Source organism: Oryctolagus cuniculus, chromosome 7 (genome assembly GCF_964237555.1).
Source record: "Oryctolagus cuniculus chromosome 7, mOryCun1.1, whole genome shotgun sequence".
In the NCBI taxonomy this organism is placed as follows: domain Eukaryota; kingdom Metazoa; phylum Chordata; class Mammalia; order Lagomorpha; family Leporidae; genus Oryctolagus; species Oryctolagus cuniculus.
In genome coordinates, this window is record NC_091438.1 from 128,592,501 (window position 1) to 128,611,501 (window position 19,001).

At 46.6% G+C, this 19,001-nt stretch overlaps 1 protein-coding gene across 20 annotated transcripts in view; it reads left to right on the forward strand.

The window, feature by feature from the left end:
* ERI3 (ERI1 exoribonuclease family member 3) overlaps positions 1 to 19,001 on the forward strand; it is a 146,535-nt gene that overhangs the window by 73,684 nt on the left and 53,850 nt on the right. For all 20 annotated transcript variants that reach the window (XM_008265370.4, XM_070078596.1, XM_070078605.1 and 17 more), the window contains one exon: positions 3,607 to 3,679. In XM_008265370.4, coding sequence (XP_008263592.1) covers positions 3,607 to 3,679 — 73 coding nt within the window. The remainder of the gene's footprint in view (positions 1 to 3,606; positions 3,680 to 19,001) is intronic.

The window sequence follows — 19,001 nt, forward strand, 5'->3', positions numbered from 1 at the left end:
TTGCTTGCCGGTCCTCCAGACCTGTTTCTTTGTAGACTGTGATGCTCTGGTAGCCTCCTTCACTCATAAACCTTTATGTGATTTTTCTGAAGTAGCTCAGCTCAGCAAGCACTTTCACAAATACCGAGGATAAGGAACATGAAAGAAAGATCAGAGGAAATAAGGAAATTATTCAAACAGATTACAATTATGCTTGTTAGGCAGGCACATTCTGGCTTCTGAAAAATTGCCTAATTTCTTCATATTCTTGGTCCTTGGCCTCACATGGGCACATCCTATCTGGATACCCCATGATCATCTTGGCCTCAGCCAGAATTTCCCTATCAGGAACTTGACTGGTTAATGCTGCTTTGTCACCTGGATGTTTGAGAGGAGCCTGCCATTCAGGTAAGGTGTCTTGAGTCTCACAAAACTAAATCCTTAGGGCCAGTGCTGTGGCATAATGAGTAAAGCCGCTGCCTACATTGCTGGCATCCTGTATGGGCACCGGTTTGACTCCTGGCTGCTCCACTTCAGATCCAGCTCTCTGGAATGGAATACTGGCCCCTAGTATTTCAGTAGAAGATGTCCCAAGTCCTTGGGTTGCTGCATTGGTGTCGAAGACCCAGAAGAAGCTCCTGGCTCCTGGCTTTGGATTGGCCCAGCTCCGGCTCAGCCCAGTTCTGGCTATTGTGGCCATTTAGGAAATGAACCAGAGGATGGAAGATTCTCTCTCTGCCTCTGCCAATCTGTAGCTCTGCCTTTTTCAAAAAAAGAAATAAATCTTAGAAAATAACAATAACCGAAAAAAAAAACACTCCAAAAACTAAATCCTTACTATAATACCTGAAACATGGAGGTTGGCTTCCTTTTTTTTTTTTTTTAAGATTTATTTATTTGAAAGGCAGAGTGACAGAAAGAGAGAGTGAGCTCTTCCATTTCCTGGTTTATTCCCCAAATGGCCACAGTGGCTGGAGCTAGGCCCATCCAGAGCCAGGAACCAGGAACTTCTTCCAGTTCTCCCACATGGGTTCAGGGGCCCAAACACTTGGGCCATCTTCTGCTTTCCCAGGTGTATCAGCAAGGAGCTGGCTTGAAAGTGGAGCAGCCAGGATGCAAACTGGCACCCGTGTGGGATGCCAGTGCTGCAATTGGTGGCTTAACCCACTTATGCCACAGCACCAACTACACCGCAGCACTGGCCCCAGTAAATAAATCTTTAAAAAAAAAATAGCCAGGAAAGATGACAGGTGTTTTTTTTTCCCCTAAGAGAAGTAGCCTCAGATAATGCAGAGTCTCCGAGGAGCTACAGTTTATCATATCTCTGGAGAAACCAGAAACAACAGACTTAAAAAAGTAGACAAGTGCATCGTGAAATGGACATAAGAAATGTAAAAAGAGGACCTGGTGATCAAATGGGATGCGGAGCTCAGTGAGGGAAAGCAGTAAAGTCCTGTTCTGTGGCCTGACTAGTTCTGTGGTTTGAACGGGTCCCTGAACAATGGTGTTGAGAGCTGGGGCCTTTAACAGGAGCATAGGTAGTGAGAGCTCTTCCTTCATGAATAGAGTAATGCTGTTATCTTGGAAATGGGTTAGTTATCCTAGGAGTGGGTTCCTTATAACAAGATATATTTGGCCCCTTCCCTGAGTCCCTTTCTCATGCAAGTCTTCATTTGCCTTTCCATCTTGTATCATGGGATGAGATCTAAAAAGATATTTATTATTTATTTGAAAGGCACAGTTACAGAGTGAGAGGACACACACACACAACACACACACACACACACACACACACACGGTGGCGGGGGGTGGGGGATCAGTTTTCCATCTGCTAGTTCATTCCCCAAATGGCTGCAATGACTGGGGCTGTGCCAGGCTGAAGCCAGGAGCCAGAAGCTTCTTCTCAGTCTCCCACATGGATGCAGGGGCCCAAACTTGGGTCGTCATCCTCTGCTTTCTCAGGCACATCAGCAGGGGCTGAATCGGAGGAGGGGCATCCAGAACGTAAACCGGTGCCCATATGGGATGTTAGCATTGCAGGTGACAGCTTAACTCGCTATGCCAGCACACTGGCCCCTAGTATTTCTAGTAACAACTTTTTCTGTTCTGTTGACTGTTTGTTTCATTGTCCATTCCTCTGCACAAGCTGAACTTTTTATGAGAAGGGTTAATTCTTACTTTTTTGAGTCCTAAGTTCTTGACCCTCATTAGGCATCAAATACAGGTTTTGTTGCATGGATTTCTTTGGTTAAAACAACATTAGGTGGGTGGGAGGAGGGAGAGGAAACAGCTGGTAAATTTGATTCTAAAAAAAAAGGTGGGGACAGGGGGCGGCACCATGGCATAAGTGAGTAAAACCTCTGCTTGCAGTGCCAGCAACTCTGACTGCTCCACCTCCGATCCAGTTCTCTGCTTTGGCCTGGGTCAGCAGCAGAAGATGGCCCATGTCCTTGGACCCCTACACCTGCATGGGAGACCCTGAAGAAGCTCCTGGCTCCTGGCTTTGGATCGGCCCAGCTCTGGCTGTTGTAGCCATTTGGGGAGTGAACCAGCAGATGGAAGATTTCTCTGTCTCTCTCTGCCTCTCTGTAACTCTGCCTTTCAAATAAATAAGTAAATCTTTATTAAAAAAAAAAAAAGGAACAAAAATAGGCCTGTGGTTTAAATTCTTATCCTTCTGCATAGTCTCTTCTGTATTCAAAAAACTCCATAGCTAGAGGCTATGAACTGAAACCCTGCCCATCTATCTCTAAATCTGTTTCCTTCCTTCCTTCCTTCCTTCCTTCGTTCCTTCCTTCCTTCCTTCCTTCCTCTCTCTCTCTCTCTCTCTCTCTCTCTCTATTTATTTATTTATTTATTTGAGAGGCAGTTACAGACAGAGAGAGGTCTCCCATCCACTGATTCAGTCCCCAAATGGCTGCAAAGGCCAGAGCTGAGCCAGGCTGAAGCTGAGAGCCAGGGAATTCTTCCCGATCTCCCTCATGTTTGCAGAGGCCCAGACACTTGGGCCATTCTCCACTGCTTTCTCAGGCCATTAGCAGAGACCTGCATTGGAAGAGGAGCAGCTGAGACACAAATTGGCACTCTTGTGGGTTGCCAGCGCTGCAGTGGGAGGCTTAACTTACTATGCTACAGCACTGGCCCCTCTTGCCTTGTTTCTCAGCCTCTCTGATATAGCAACACAACAGCAAACTGATGCATTGGGAAGAACATAGATTTTGGAGTCACACAGAATTGAATTGAGTTCTTGGCACTATGATTGTTTAGCCATGGGGCCTTGAGTAACCTCTCTGAATCTGCTTTTCTCCTCTGTAAAATGTAGACAACAGTGCTTACCTCCCTGCATTGCTTTGGAGATTAAATATGAGAATGTAAGTAAGAGACTAAGCACACTAAAGGCCTTTAGCATGTAGTCGCTGCAGATGTTATTTTCAGTAGGAGTCTGCAGGCCCTCACGGTTGGGTCCTGGAGCCCAGTGACCATGGGACTGAAGATGAGGGTCTGTTTCTTGGGTGGGGTGGGCCCTGTTTGGCTGTGTATCCTATATACTCTGTTGGACTTCTGGCTTAAGATTCCATGAGTGGAACATGAATATGCCCAACTCGTTCTCTTTTCCCTTTCTTGTAGGCTCCCAGGTCAGTGCCAGTACTTGGGCTTGCCAGTGGCGGATTACTTCAAGCAGTGGATTAATCTGAAGAAGGTACTGTGTCTCCCAGCCCCACTGAGGGCTCCCCCTGGTCTTCCTGTGCCTCAGAGCTCCCCTCCCTTGTTTTCTTTTCTCATCTTCTCTTTCTATTTCTTTTTGTTCTTTTCTTTTCTTAACATCCCTTCTTCATCTGCCGTAACTAATTAATTCACTGGGAGTAGGGAGCTGCTTGGAGACCAGGCTTCCGGGTGGAGTGTGACACTGCCTTAATTGTCACCCAGACTTGCAGAGGAGTCCCAGGTTTACTGGGCTCTCACTCACAGCTGAATCTCTAGACTGAGCTGTCTTGTCTCTAAGAGATGGGGCATGAGCTGGGCCTCTGGGGAGGTTTTCTCCTTTGATGTCATCATGAGTGTGGCTTCTGGTCCTCCTGACTGGCCCTGAGGTCTCTCTGGTTTGGAAGAGGAATTCATTCAATCTGACTTTAGTCATTCCTAACCTTAGCGGAGCTTTGCTCAGGTGAAGAAGGGCTATGCAGTCTTGAGCCTGGATCCCCTGGGACATGAGAGAGGAGACTGGCAGGAATGCAGCATCAGGCACCTGAGGAGTTGGCGCCAATTCTGTGGACCTGGAAGGACCCTGTGTGCTTAGGATAGTGAGCCCTGACAATGAATCATTCAGAAAACTGCATTTTGTGGTTTGTGCTGTACTTCCTGGGTAAGCAGAAGAAGGATGGGTAGGGATACACTCCCTGCTTCCCTGCTCCAGGAGGCCCAGGCCATGAGGGAGACCCATCCCATAAATCATAATGATGAGAAGACAACAGCCCTGGGGCAGCCTCAAGAACCTTATGCTGATGGTCGGCTTAGAGACAGAGGGAAGACATCCCAGAGGTCAGGGTGGTGACCCCTGGGGAGTCTGAGAAGAGAAAGGTCATCAGGGGTTCAGCCCATGTATCGCTAAAATTTGGGTGCTGAGCTGGGCATTCAAAGAAAGCAACTGTGGATATAAGGAGGAGCGAATGTTTTCTAGGCAAGGAAAGCAGCATGCAGGGGTGTGTGTGTGTGTGTGTGTGTGTGTCTGTCTAGAACTAAGTGAGCATGTGGAGGAACGATAGAAGAGAGGAGCTTTATATTTGTGTGACTGAGAATGACCTCAGACTTAGTTCTGAGCTTTGTGGCAGCATTTATGAGCACCTTTTCTTTTCCCTGGTGTTCAGGTCTTTTGCACTCTGGCTTGTTTGTACTTTGACCCCTATCCAGCTCTCCTGCTTTTCTCCCAGCAACTGTGCAACCACTACTTACTAGTTGTCATCTTTGGCTGAAGTGGGGAGGCTCTGCCCTCCCTTTGGGCCTTGGCCTTTGGCACTTCCCTCTCTGAGGTGTCCCCCAGTCATCTTCAGGTGAATTCCCTCTCAGAGAAGATTCAGCTCAGATTTCACTTCTGGCGAGAAGCTCAGCTGTCAGTCTCTTGCCTTGAGGTCCCTTGGCACTTGAGCTCTTAGTTATAGTGGTTGAAACTGAGTCCAGGTGTGTTTACTTCCAGACATGTGTCTGCAGCCCAGAGACTGGGTCTGGTTCCTCTCTGTGCACCCGGGACGGCACTGGGGCTGGGGACAGTGTGCCCAGCGAGTGATTTCTGGCTGACTGGCTGACCTTGGAGAACTAGCTCCATCGAGGCCTTGCATGCTGGGTGAGGCTTGTGCTCCTGGAGGACAGCATGCCAGCTGTCAGAGCACATCTGAGGCAGCTTGCTGGCCTTAGCAAATGCAATGTGAAGGCCCGGCCAGGCGAGGCAGGCGCTGACCATGAACAATTCCTCTGTGAAGTTCACTAGACTTTTTGGTGTGTGGATAGCTCCCTGCCTCTGGGTTCCCTAGCAGAAAGGCAGGAAAACAGCCAACTCATGTGGTGACATTGCTACCCAGGGCCACCTTGATGCTACCAGGCCCCAAGGGTGGGGCTGTAGACGAGCTGTCCTGAGCCTGTTTAGTTTGGTTCTCCCCCACTGCCAAGCTGTAAAGGGAAAGAAAGAATTCAAGAGGAAACTGAGGACTCTGTTGCCAGTTGGCCTTGCGATTTCTTCTGTGAGGTAAACTGAGCAGGTCTGGGAAAAATAAGGGGTCTTTTTTTTTTTTTTTTTTAATTTAAGATTTATTTATTTATTTGAAAGGCAGAGGCAAAGAGAGAGGTATTCCACCCACTGGTTTACTCCCCAAATGACTGCAACGGCCAGAGCGGGGCCAATCCAAAGCCAGGAACCAGAAGCCTCCTCCAGATCTCCTGCACGGGTGCAGGGACCCAAGGACTTGGGCCATCCTCCACTGCTTTCCCACGTCATAACAGAGAGCTGGATCAGAAGTAGGGCAGCCAGGACTTGAACCAGTGCCATGTATGGGATGCTGGCACTGCAGTTGGCAGCTTTACCTGCTAAACCACAGTGCTGGCCCCCAAAATAAGGGGCTTTAACACCTTTGGCTCTGCCCTCCAGCCACATCATATTCCAGGTATGTTTAAGGACCCAGTTAGAGAGATGGCGATGGTGAATTTTAGTCCAGGCCTTGCCAGTTGCCAATTAAGACAGGGAGGTTTCAGAGGTCCTGGAGGTCAGGGGCGTAGCCTTTTTTTTTTTAAAAAAGATTTATTTATTTATTTGAAAGGCAGAGTTACAGAGAGGCAGAGAGAAAGAGAGAGAAGTCTTCCATCCCCTGGTTTACTCCCCAGATGGCCTCAACAGCTGGAGTTGTGCCGACCAGGAGCCAGGAGCTTCTTCTGGGTCTCCCACGTGGATGCAGAGGCCCGAGTTTTCTACTGCTTTCCCAGGCCATATCAGAGAGCTGGATCAAAAGTGGAGCAACTGGGAGTCGAACTGGCATCCATATGGGATGTCAGCACTGTAGGTGGTAGCTTTACCTGCTAAGTCACAGCACCGACCCCAGGGCATGGTCTTATTTCTGACCTTTATGCTGTGTGACTTAGTACAAGCTGCACTAAGATTCCTGTTCCCTTAGAAAGAGTAATGATGGGGTGAACATTTGGCTCAACAGTTAAGATGTTGCTTGGGACACCTGCATCCTGTGTCTGAGTGCCTGGGTTCAAGTCCTGGCTCTACTCCACATTCCATCTGTCTGCCAGTCCATACTTTGGGAGGCAGCAGGTGATGGTTCAAGTGGATGGGTCCTTGCCACCCATGTGGGAGACACAGATGGAGTTCTGGGCTCCTTGCTTCAGCCTGGCCCAGTCCTGGCTGTTGGCATTTGGGGAGTCAACCAGCAGATGGGAAATCTCTCTTTGTCTCTCTTTCAAATAAATTGAAAAAAACTTCAAAAATTATAAAACCAGTGATAGAGAAGACTTATTCTTTTCCTTGTTTCCTGCTCTGTGACGCTGATCTTATTCTGTCCTTTCTCCTTTCCTGCCTTCTCTCCATCTGAACTCCCAGAATTTTGCCCCATGATAAAAAAATAGCACAGTTCCTGGTCTGTTTGGCCTCCTGACACCTGCCTAGTGAGTAAGCAGCTGGAGCTGAATTCAACAGCCCCATTTTCTAGGGACTCTAATATGAGAAGAGGCGAAAATGTTGATCAGCTGCCCTCTTCTCCCCTCAAGTGGTGTGGGTTGCATCAGGAGAGATCAACTTTGCAATGGCTGGGTTTCTATCTCCTGCCTACACTTACTTCCCCTGTAGCAGAGTGGAGCAAGCCAGTGTTTGCTGACATTTGGAATGTCATTGAATGATCTAATACTTTTATTGAGCTGTCAGCTTACAGAGGACTTGGGGCCCTGCTCCCAGCTCCCTTCAGGAGATCAGGGTTGTCAATGAGGGGCCAGAAGAATACACGCACATGCACACACACATATTAATACATGTGACTTGTATAAATGAATACACCAAAAGTGAGTATACTCAGAATTGTACACATCCATACATGCATACTATACTCACCTACAGAAATATTTGGAAATACGCAGCCATGAATGTATTTATTTTTTTATACATGTGTATTCATAAAGTATAAAGACACATGCCATACATAAACATTTACATCTTCATCAAAGAATATTCTTGAGTGCTTTCTGTATGCCAGATATTGGGCTGAGCCCTGGGGATATAACAAAAAAATAGGGATGGGCATTTGGCTTGGTGGTTAAGATACCACTTGTGATACCTGCATCCGATATCAGAGTGCCTAGGTTCAAGTCCTGGCTCTTCCTCTGATTTTAGCTTCATGTTAACATGGAGCCCACGAGGCAGTAGGCTCTAAGCAATTGGGTTCCTGCCACCCACATTGGGAATCCAAGGTTTACTTCCCAGCTCCCAGCTTCAGCCTGGCCCAGCCCCATTATTGTAGGAATTTGTAGAGTAAACCATGGCTGGAAGATTTGTTTCTCTACTTTTCAAATCAATGAAATAAATAATTTTAAAGACCTAGAAAGGATTAATGTTCAGTCATTTCAATTGAATTGAAACGGGTCATATAATAAGGAACCTGACATAGTAGTTTGGGATCAGAGGATAGTTTCTTGAGGGAGTGTCTGAGCTGAGCCCAGAAGGATGGGTAGGAATTGGCTAAGCACAGGAAAGAGCTTATGGTAAGGCCCTGAGGTAAAGCCTGGCAGCTTCATGGAAACCAGGACAAGATTTTTGCCTCTTTTGTTCACTGTTCTTTCCGCAGTGCTTTGAATGGATCTGGCACACAGAAGTTTAATCATATCTGTTGGGTGAATGATTGCCTGAAGCATTGTGAATGTGGGAAGAGGAGAGTCATATGAGATGAACCTGGAGGGGGAAGGCAGTAGCTTGTAGACCACACTTTGATTTTGACCTTATCTTTAGGGTAAGGGGAAGCTATTAAAGGGATTAAACAGAAGAGAGGCATCATCTGATTTGCATTTTTAAAAAGCTGTCTCTGACTACAGTGCAGAGAGAGAGGTGCAGATATGGGAGACCAGTTACTGGTTTTTCTTAACAGAGCTTCATTCCGCATTTTTGTATGGGAATAATCATTGCTGAATTTGTACTATCCCTGGTCTCTGTTCATTGAATACCAGTGGTGCTCCTCTTCAAATCAGGGTGACAACCAAAAATGTGGCCCCCACCTCCAGTTTCCAATGGCTTGGATGGGGGTTAGAGGGGATAAGGATAATCTCTGGTTGAGAACCACAGAATTAGACCATTGCTGTAGTCCAGATTATTTTGACTAAATTGATAGCAGTGGGAATGTAAAGAAACAATCTGATTCTAGAGTGTTCAATAGTATAATCAGTTCTGCTATAATGCAGCATATAGGGTCCTAAAAATCACCGTGCTATGGAAAGTCTGCAGTAAAAATGAGATTAGGAGTACAGCACTCAAGATTCATCAGTGATGTGAAAAAAAAAAAGGGAGGGAGATATGAAGAAAACAAAAATGCCAGCCTAGTTTTACATGTTAAGTGATTAAGAAATACATAGATACTACTACATGTGTAGCACTTAACCTTAAAAAAGACCCAAAGATTGCTTGTAAAAATGGGCGTGAGAAGATTCCCAGATGGTGGAAGAAGGTTTTCTGAGATCAATTGGATGTTGGATGGCCTGTCACACTTGTGGTGATCCAGGAGGCTGGTAGATATTTCAGGTGTGTGCCTGTGTGTGTTTCACCTTTTTAATTGGGTATAGTTTCCTATGTGTGTCTAGTGTTTCCTGTGGACAAAACTGTACAACAACAAATGCAAAATTTGCATTATGCTAAATTGTTCCTTAATACCTGAATCACATTGGAACAAATGTGCTCTTTCAGAATGAGTGTTACAGAAACAGTGACTGTATATAGACAAGAAATGATTGGGGCTGGCACTGTGGCACAGTAGGTTGAGCCACTGCCTGAGGCATCAACATCCCATATGGACTCTGGTTCAAGTCCTGGCTGTTCCACTTCTATCCAGCTCCCTATTAATGGGCTGGGAAAAGCAGCAGAAGATGGCCCAAGTCTGTGGTCTCCTGCCACTCACATGGGAGACCCAGAAGAAGTTCCTAGTTCCTGGCTTCAGCCTGGACCAGCCCCAGTTTTGTGGCCATTTGGGGAGTGAACCAGCTGATGGAAAATCTCTGTCTCTTTGTTTCCCCTTCTCCCTCTCTGTAACTCTTCCTTTCAAATAAATAAATTAATAAATACATTTTAAAAACAAAGAAATGATTGATTGTGAAGGTTGGTGATGAGGAATGTTTTTATTATTTAAGCAACTGGGTGAGTTAGAGTGAATTTACTGAGATAATGGAAGAAGGAAAAGCTTTAGAATTAGAAGAATTCAGTGTGGGTATTTTGAGTATGACCTTTAGAGACATTCTTGTGAAAACATTGAGGAGACAGTTGAATATTTAGGTCTGAGGCTGAGGGATGAAGTCTGTATAAATGATAAAGATTTGGGGATATCATGGGTGTCTGAATAATAATTAAAGCATGGAAGTGTGTGGGATTGCTAAAGAAGAGTGTTTAAGGTGAAGAGAAAGCCTGGGACAGAACACTGAGAAAAATCCACAGTTAAGGGATAGAGAAGGAAGAAGAGTTAGGAGTAGAGAAGGAGGGAGGGTTTTTACTGGTAATAAAGTTCTTGTTTATTGATTACATTTTGTATGCTGTGCCTGTGTTGTCTGAACTAGTTTTCACTAGTCACATGTGTCAATAGATCACCTGAAATGTAGTTAGTATAATTGAGGAACAAATTATAATTTGATTTTAATTAATTTAAACTTAGATTTAAAACTTTTTGAGAGGCCAGCACTGTGGTGTCGTGGGTAGTGAAGCTGCTGCCTTTGGCACTGGCGTTCCATTTAGGCGCTGGTTCAAGTCCCAGCTACTCCACTACTGATTCTACTGCTTGCTAATGCACCTGGGAATACAGCAGAAGACAGCCCAAGTCCTTGGGCCCCTGTACCCACGTGGGAGACCCAGAAGAAGCTCCTGGCTCCTGGCTTCGCCTTGCCCAGCCCCAGCTTTGCAGCCATTTGGGGAGTGAACCAGTGGGTGGAAGATCTCACTCTCTCTCTCTCCCTCTCTCTCTGTAACTCTGCCTTTCAAATAAATAAGTCTTTTTTAAAAAATGTAAATTCACCAACCAGGTTGTTCTAAACACATTTCAATTTTTTTTCAAAAAATTATTTTAAAGATGTATTTATTTGAAAGGCAGAGTTACAGAGAGAGAGAATGAGAAATAGATCTCTTCTGGATCGGAAGTGGAGCAGCTGGGACATGAACCAGGACCCATATGGGATGCCAGCATCACTGGCAACAGCCTAACCCACTACACCACAACACTGGCCCTGGTAAATCTACATTTTAAACTGTTAATTGTGTAAAAATTGAAATTCAGGCTATTTCTGATGATTTGAAAAATTTTTATTTCCAAGGCAGAGAGAGAAACAGAGCATGCTTCCAACTGCTGGTTCACCCCCCACTCCCACCCTGAATGCCCATAATGGCTGGGGCTAGGCCCTGTCAAAGCCAGAGCTAGGAATTCAACCTGGGTCTCCAAGTGGGTGGCAGGAATCCACTTACTTGAGCCATCACTTGCCTCCTCCAAAAGGCTACATTTGCAAGAAGCTGCAGTCAGGAGCTAGAGCTAGGAACAAATCCAGGCCCTCTATATAGGATGCCACAGTCTTAATCAGTAGGCCAGACACCTACCGCCCCCCACCCTGCTCCCTTCCCCACAAGAAGATTTAGCATCCTAATTGAAATGTGCTGTAAATATGTTACACGGAAGATTTCAAAGACTTGGTATGAAAACATGCAAACCATCTATAATTTTTTGTGTTGGTTACATGTTGAAATTAAGATTTAGATATATTAAATATATTAAAATAATTTCATCTATTTCATTTTACTTTTTAATATGGCCACTTGAAAAATTTTAAATATAATACTGGCTCCCATTACATCTATTTGTTTTGGACACTGTACTTATATAACTACATTATCTAATCCTTACAACAACTTTGGTTAGTAGTTGCTGTTTTCACATTTTAAGATTGAGAGGGGACAGACATTTGGTGCAGCAGTTAAGATGCCACTTGGGGCCGGCGCCACGATTCACTTGGCTAATCTTCCGCTTGTGGCGCCAGTACCCCAGGTTCTAGTCCCGGTTGCTCCTCTTCCAGTCCAGCTCTCTGCTGTGGCCCGGGAGTGCAGTGGAGGATGGCCCAAGTGCTTGGGCCCTGCACCCGCATGGGAGACCAGGAGGAAGCACCTGGTTCCTGGCTTCGGATCGGTGCAGCTTGCTGGCCATAGCGGCCATTTGAGGGGTGAACCAATGGAAGGAAGACCTTTCTCTGTCTCTTTCTCTCTCACTGTCTAACTCTGCCTGTCAAAAAAAAAAAAAAAAAAAAAAAGCCACTTGGAACTCTTGCTTCCCACATTAGAGCACTTAAGTTTGAGTCTGGGCTCTGCTTCTAATGTATGCCTTTGGAGGCAGTGGTGATGGCTCAAATATTTTGATGCGTACCATCCATATGTGAAACCTGGATTGAGTTCCAGTTCCTGGTTTCACCCTGGACCAGCACCAGCTTTTGCAGGCATTTGGGGGAGTGAACCTGTGAATAGAAGATCAGTCTCCTGTCTCTCTGCTTCTCTGCCTTTCAAATAAAATGAAAATAAATAAGATTGAGAAATAGTGAAGCTTGCTTGATGTACATGGCAGAGCTAGAACTTAGTTTTTCCCTGCTCTTCATGCTAAAGAGATGAATAAAAGAATTATAGAAGAAAAGAGCCCATGAGAGTGTGTTTTCAGAGGCACTGAGGAAAGAAGTTGTTTTCTGAAAAGCAGTGGTCAGCTTGAGACACTTAATGTAAAGACTGAAATACATGTGCTGACTTTAGCAACAAGTGACAGTGGTGAAAACTTTGCTGGCATGATAAGGACAGGAGCCAAATTAGAGTGGATTGGGGAATAAACAAAAAAAATGAGGTGATAGAGAAATTGTAGCTTTTTAAATTTTTTTCAGAAAGGTGGCTTTGAAGGGGAAAGAAAGGATAAGAGCTATGGTAGAGGTTGGTGGAGGTTGATGCGAGTTTTTGTTTTTAAGGTAGAAAACATACATGTGTGTTTGTGAGCTCTGTTATCAGAGGAGGAAAGGAAAAAGGTAGAGAGGGGAGTCAGTAAGGGAGAAGGTGAAGAGATGGGATAGAGAACACAGATTCTCGATGTTGGCTCTCCTCCATTGTAACAGGAGGGGTGGGGACGATGATCGCTGCAGGTAGAGGTATGCAGGCCTGTGGATTTGGTGCTGGCAAGCCCACGTAGTCCCCAGCCAATGCCTTTATTTTTCTCTGTGAAACAGAAAGTGAGTCCTTGCCTTGTAACTAACGGGAGGGCTGGGAAAGTTTCTGGAAAATGCAAGAGGATAGCTACAGTTCTAGTAGATGGTAAATATGTAAGCTGACTTGGGAGCCCGGTAGGACCTCTGGCCGTGCTGAGGGTCCTGCTGAAGCTGATGATAATAGTGGAGACTCTGTTCAGTTGCATGACTTCTCTTTAGTGGAGCAGCTGAGCTGCCTGGCTGAGAACATGGAAAAAGTAGACTTTTAGATTGGTCCAGGGTGAAGGTTTTCCTCAAGAAGCTGTAATAAAAGGAACAAGGGAGTTGAAGATATTGTTAAGTCAACAGTTGGCAAAATGGGTAATGTGATCTGAGCAGGAGGGTGAGGGAACAGAACATGGCAGGAGACGTGATAGATAGGGGGAAAGTAGATGGGTCCCAGTAAGATGACAAACAGGCGTTCTGGGTGTAGTTGAGCAGGCAGATGGGAGGATTAGAGATTATGGTTTGAGGCCGGTGCTGCGGCTCACTAGGCTAATCCTCCACCTTGCGGCACCGGCACACCGGGTTCTAGTCCCGGTCGGGGTGCTGGATTCTGTCCCGGTTGCCCCTCTTCCAGGCCAGCTCTCTGCTGTGGCCAGGGAGTGCAGTGGAGGATGGCCCAAGTCCTTGGGCCCTGCACCCCATGGGAGACCAGGATAAGTACCTGGCTCCTGGCTTCGGATCAGCGTGGTGCGCCGGCTGCAGCGCGCCGGCCGCGGCGGCCATTGGAGGGTGAACCAATGGCAAAAGGAAGACCTTTCTCTGTCTCTCTCTCTCACTGTCCACTCTGCCTGTCAAAAAAAAAAAAAATATTAAAAAAAGAGATTATGGTTTGAGAGCAGGATGTCTGAATTAGTGATTTCAGAGATGGGACAGTTCTTGGCATTAGCAGGTCCCAAGATGCAGCATGGAAAGGAGTAGCTGAAGTTGGGTGAAAAGAATGTTGTTGTAAATGAGGAATCAAGAAACAGAAAGGGGAGTGGACATTTGGTACAGTGGTAAAGATATCACTTAGGATGCCCACATCCCATTTTGGAGCTCCATTTCCAATTCCAGCTTCTTGGTAATATGCACCCTGGTAGACAGCAGATGATGAGCAAGTACTTGAGTCCCTGGCTCCTTGGCTTTGGCCTGGCTCAACCTCGTGGCTGTTGCAAGCATTTTGGGAGTAAAACAGCAAGTGGAAGATCTTTCTCCATCTGTCTGCTGTCTGTCTCTATCATCCTTTCAAATATACTGAAAATATTAATCTTAGAAACAGGTTGGATAAGATCTCCATAAAGATGGGAGTATGTGGTTCTACACATACACATATAAGGTATATTTACTCACTGCATATGTATGGACACACACACACACACACATATATATATATAAATATGTCTACAAGCATGCCTACAGACATATACAATTCAGCCATTGCTATGTGTGCATACACTCTGACCGATTGTCAGTAACGCCGTTTGATGCCTGGGCAGGCAGTCTTAGCAGCATTCTGAGTCAGTCCTGAGAGGGCTCAGCCAGTCATGGTTCTCAGTTGAAGGGACACAGGCCACCTGGAATTTAGCAGACCCAGTTGCACCAAGGGGTGAAAATTACTGCACCACTTTCCTTCTGCCTTCTGTACTCTCTGTACTGCTTCAGTTTCTGGGTGCTCTGAGGTGGTGGAATTAGGACTAACTCTTACAGAGAAAGTAAAGAGAAGCAGAGAGTCCCTCTGAGAGGCATTCTGTCTCCTCCACCTCCCCTGGGAGAGGACAGCAGGAAAAACTGCAGAAGAGAGGGTTGGTGTCCTCCATTGAGCAGGACTTTTCCTAACCTTGGAGCACTCAGAGTCCCAGTCAGTGCAGTAATAAATTAAGGGCTTGTGGAAGAATAAATTCTTGCCTTTAGTGAAGTTCTTCATTGGGGGCCATGGACAGGTCAGCAGGTGGGGACCGTGTGGTTTGGCGGTGTCAGCAAGCAGGCTGGAAAACCCCAGGAGGGAGAGGATCAGGAACCCTGCCTGCCAGGTCCCTTTGTCGAGCCATGAGGGTAAAACTGCTCAGGTGCTTCTCGCAGAAGTGAGAAGCCTATAGAATGGTGGCTGTGTGATGCTGGCCACAGAGACCCTCCACTGGGGCTATTCCAAAGCTGCTTTGGAAAACCAAGGGAGGCAGGACTATTTAGGGGCCCTGCAAGGTGTTTTTGTTTTTAGGAAAAGAAATGAGTTTGCTCTAAGGGTGGAAATTTCTGGGCCACTCAGTGGTCAGAACCAGAACTGGGACTGCTGTCTGTGTCATCAGCTTCATCTGGAGTGGGAAGCATTGTCCACAGGGCAGAGGGCAGACGTGAGCTACTATCCTGCTGGGAGCCAGCTTTGGGGGCCAGGTAGGTCAGGACCTCTCCCAGTCTTTGGGAGGAAACGTATGCAGTTTGGGCTACAGAGCACAAGGTATAGGTGAGGGAGCCGTGGGGATACACACCTAGACCTGGTGTCAGGAAAGGATGAGTGGGAGAGCAGCCCAAAGTGCACGCTGCCAAAACCCTGAGTGGGGCGTCTGAGGGGCACGAGGCTACCAGACTGTGAGCTCAAGAACCTAGGCCTCAAGAGTCCAGATCTCAGGGCCAGCGCTGAGGCGTAGAAGGTTAAGCCTCCGCCTGCAGTGCCAGCATCCCATATTGACGCCGGTTTGAGTCCCTGCTGCTCCACTTCTGATCCAGCTCCCTGCCAATGTGCCTGGACAAGCAACGGAAGATGGCCCAAGTACTTGGGCCCCTGTCACTCATGTGGGAGACTCAAAAGAAGCTCCTGGCTCCTGGCTTCAGCCTGGCCCAGCCCTGGCTATTGCAGCCGTTTGGGGAGTGAACCACAGGATGGAAGACTTCTCTCTCTCCTTTTCTCTGTATTTCTGTCTTTCAAATAAATAATTCCAGACCCCAGGACCAGCATTGTGGCATAGCAGGTAAAACTGCCGCCTATGATCCCGGCACCGCATATGGGTACCAGTTTGTGTCCTGGCTACCCCGCTTCTGATCTAGCTCTCTGGTTATGGCCTGGGAAAGCAACAGAAGATGGTCCAAGTACTTGAACCCTGCCACCCATGTGGGAGACCCGGAATAAGCTCCTGGCTCCTGGCTTCGGCCTGGCTGTTGTGGCTACTTGGAGAGTGAACCAGTGGGTAAATGACCTCTCTCTCTCTCTCTGTCTCTCACTCTTTCTGTAACTCTGACATTCAATTAAATAAATAAATAAATCTTTAAAAAAGAAAAGATTCCAGATCCGGAGTTATTCTTCCTTCCGTGCCACCCTCTGCCTCTGGGAATAAGCTCTTAGGGTCTGGTCTAGGGCTGGAGGAGGGGACAGCGCTTCATCTCCAGCCCCGGGCTGCTAGAGCTAGAGGGAATGTCTCCTCTCTTCTCGCCTCCCTGCCCCCATGGTGTAGTGCCCAGCCTGGGCTTTTCCTTTAAATATGTCTTACAGCTGTCTGAACTCTGAAATTTCTTTCACTCCTTCCCTCGCCTTGTTAACATGTGTTGCCTTTGGGGTAATCAGGGAAAAAATATTATGTCCTTTTACAATTACCGGGTTTTGGAATATTAAAATGTCTCGCTGCATCGGCACTGTTATTTTGATTGGTATTCTAACCTTTGACTAGCCCATAAAGCGCGCCGCTCCTGAAGCCAATATTGCAGGACTGAAATTTAATTCCGAAATGATTCCAGATAATAGGGAGACAGATAATATATGCATGAAGGATATTATGTTTGGACTAACTGCAGCAGGGCCAGGGCTGGGGAGCTGAATAATAGCCCAGAGTGAGTTATAATCTGTGGGACAGAAATGCCTTACTGTCAGGGCCAGGAGAGGAACTCTTAAATCAAAGGCACGGGAAAAGGTGCAATTGCAGGGTGCTTGTTTTGACAGGAGGAGCACTGTAGCCAAGAAGGTAGGTATTGAAGGCCGTGTCCCATCCTCTCTCTTGAACAAGATGTCGACGCCCCGGGTGATGTAGCTCATTGCAGCATCCCTATCCCCATCTCTCCCATCCTTCTATAACATCCTAGCCTTATCAGACTTCTTGCTGCTTTTCAGGTGGGTGTGACTGTTTCACTTCCCTTTGCTTATGGTGTCACATTGCCTTTCTGCTTTTAATGTGTTGGGAGAACTCCTGTTCATCCTTCAAAACCTCTTTTGTGTGCAGTCTTCTCTGAGATTCCCCTCTGATAGAAATACTCAGTTACCTCCTGGCTTCAGAACTTGGTGCTGAGTGTATCACATGCTCTTGTAGTGGTCTGCTTACATGTTTGTGATTCTGACTATGCTGTGAGCTTCTTGAGGTCTGTATCCCATCCATTTCTGTCTTTCCAGTGCCGAACACTGGACCTGGCACTTGCTAGGTATCCAGAGTCGTGAACTGAACCCACACTGAATGGAGAGCTGGACCAGTGAATTCTGGAGTCAGATGCCAATTCATATGCTGGCTTTCCCAGACAAATAGACTTAGAGAAGTGCAGTAACTTGCCTAAAGAAGAGGGCGAGGCTAGGATTTGAATGCTAGCTCATGTGTTCTTTTCCCCAGACCGTGTATATTGGGCAGTTGGAGGTTAGGGTAGGAAAAACCAATTCCTCTCTGATTCCTTTCTTCCACAGCCTTGCACTTGAGTGCTCCTTGCTGGAGGGCGCGATGGTTCTTAGCGTTCTTGGGACCTGGAGGCCTGGACAGGGTTGTGCCTTTGGGACTAGTTATTGCACACAAAAGATACTTCTCTCTTGTGAATTTGTAACCAAGGATGAAGAAAGCATCTTGGCAAAGGTACCTAAGTGTGATTTTGGAGACTTAGAGAGGTAGGAGAGAGGTAGGCAAATCCTCTTCTCCCTTTAGCAGTTGTTGAAACTTGTATTTGGGGTATATATAGTATATAGTGAAAAATGAATTTGGTTTTAAGAGGAATTTATTTTACTTTATTATTACAATACTATCCATGTAAAGCTCAGAAAACAGTATGGCTGTATCTGAGACTGAGTCTTCCAATGGTCTGTGGGGTATACACACAGGACCCTGATAGAGGGGTGGCTCACAGACTAGGGACCACTGCTGCAAGAGAGGACTCTTTGGAGTCTGGTGAGTCTGACTCAGACTTCTAATGTGGCTACCAGCCAGCTGTGTGATCTGGAGCAAGTCCTTCTCTGAACCTTCACTGACACCTGACATGCAGCACTTAACCCTCTGGAGTCCAGCAGGGCTTGTTTAGGATCTTGGCTCTATACTTACCAACTATGGTGCCTTAGGAGAATTGCTTAACTTCTTTGAGCCTCAGTATCCTGCTCTGTCAAGCAAGAAAGATATTACCCATATCCCAGAGGTGACCTGAGGATGAAATGATAGCACTGTGTCCCTGCTCTTCCCATGCCCCGTTACTGACTGTGAGAACTGGGGTGGTGAGGCTGCAGAGAAGAGACAGGCTCAAGGAGACAGGAGCTCAAGGTAGACACAATGGACTTTGTTGGCAGGAGCTAGGAAAAAGAGCCCTACCCTCCACCCCACCCACAACAGAGTCCAGGAGAGGATGAGTTAATGTTGTCCTTGACCAGCTTGCCCTTAGCTCATGCCATGGGATGGGGTCAATCATCTCATGCTCTTGACTCCAGCTGCCATCAGCATGCCTGACCATGCAGTGAGTGCAGAGTTGCAGTCACCGTAGATCAATTCCCAGCTCTATCATTTACCTGTGTTATGACTTTGGACAAGTTATTTACCTTCTCTGAACTTTGGTTTCCTCATTCAATTGTAGACATAATAACAACACAGTAATAAAAACAGGTGCTATGGGAGTGCAGTGGAGGATGGCCCAGGTGCTTGGGTCCTGCACCCACATGGGAGACCAGGAAGAAGCACCTGGCTCCTGGCTTTGGATCGGTGCAGCGCGCCGGCCACAGTGCACTGACCATAGCAGCCACTTGGGGGTTGAACCAACGGAAAAAGGAAGACCTTTCTCTGTTTCTCTCTCTCTCACTGTGTAACTCTGCCTGTCCCCGCCCCCCCCCAAAAAAAAAA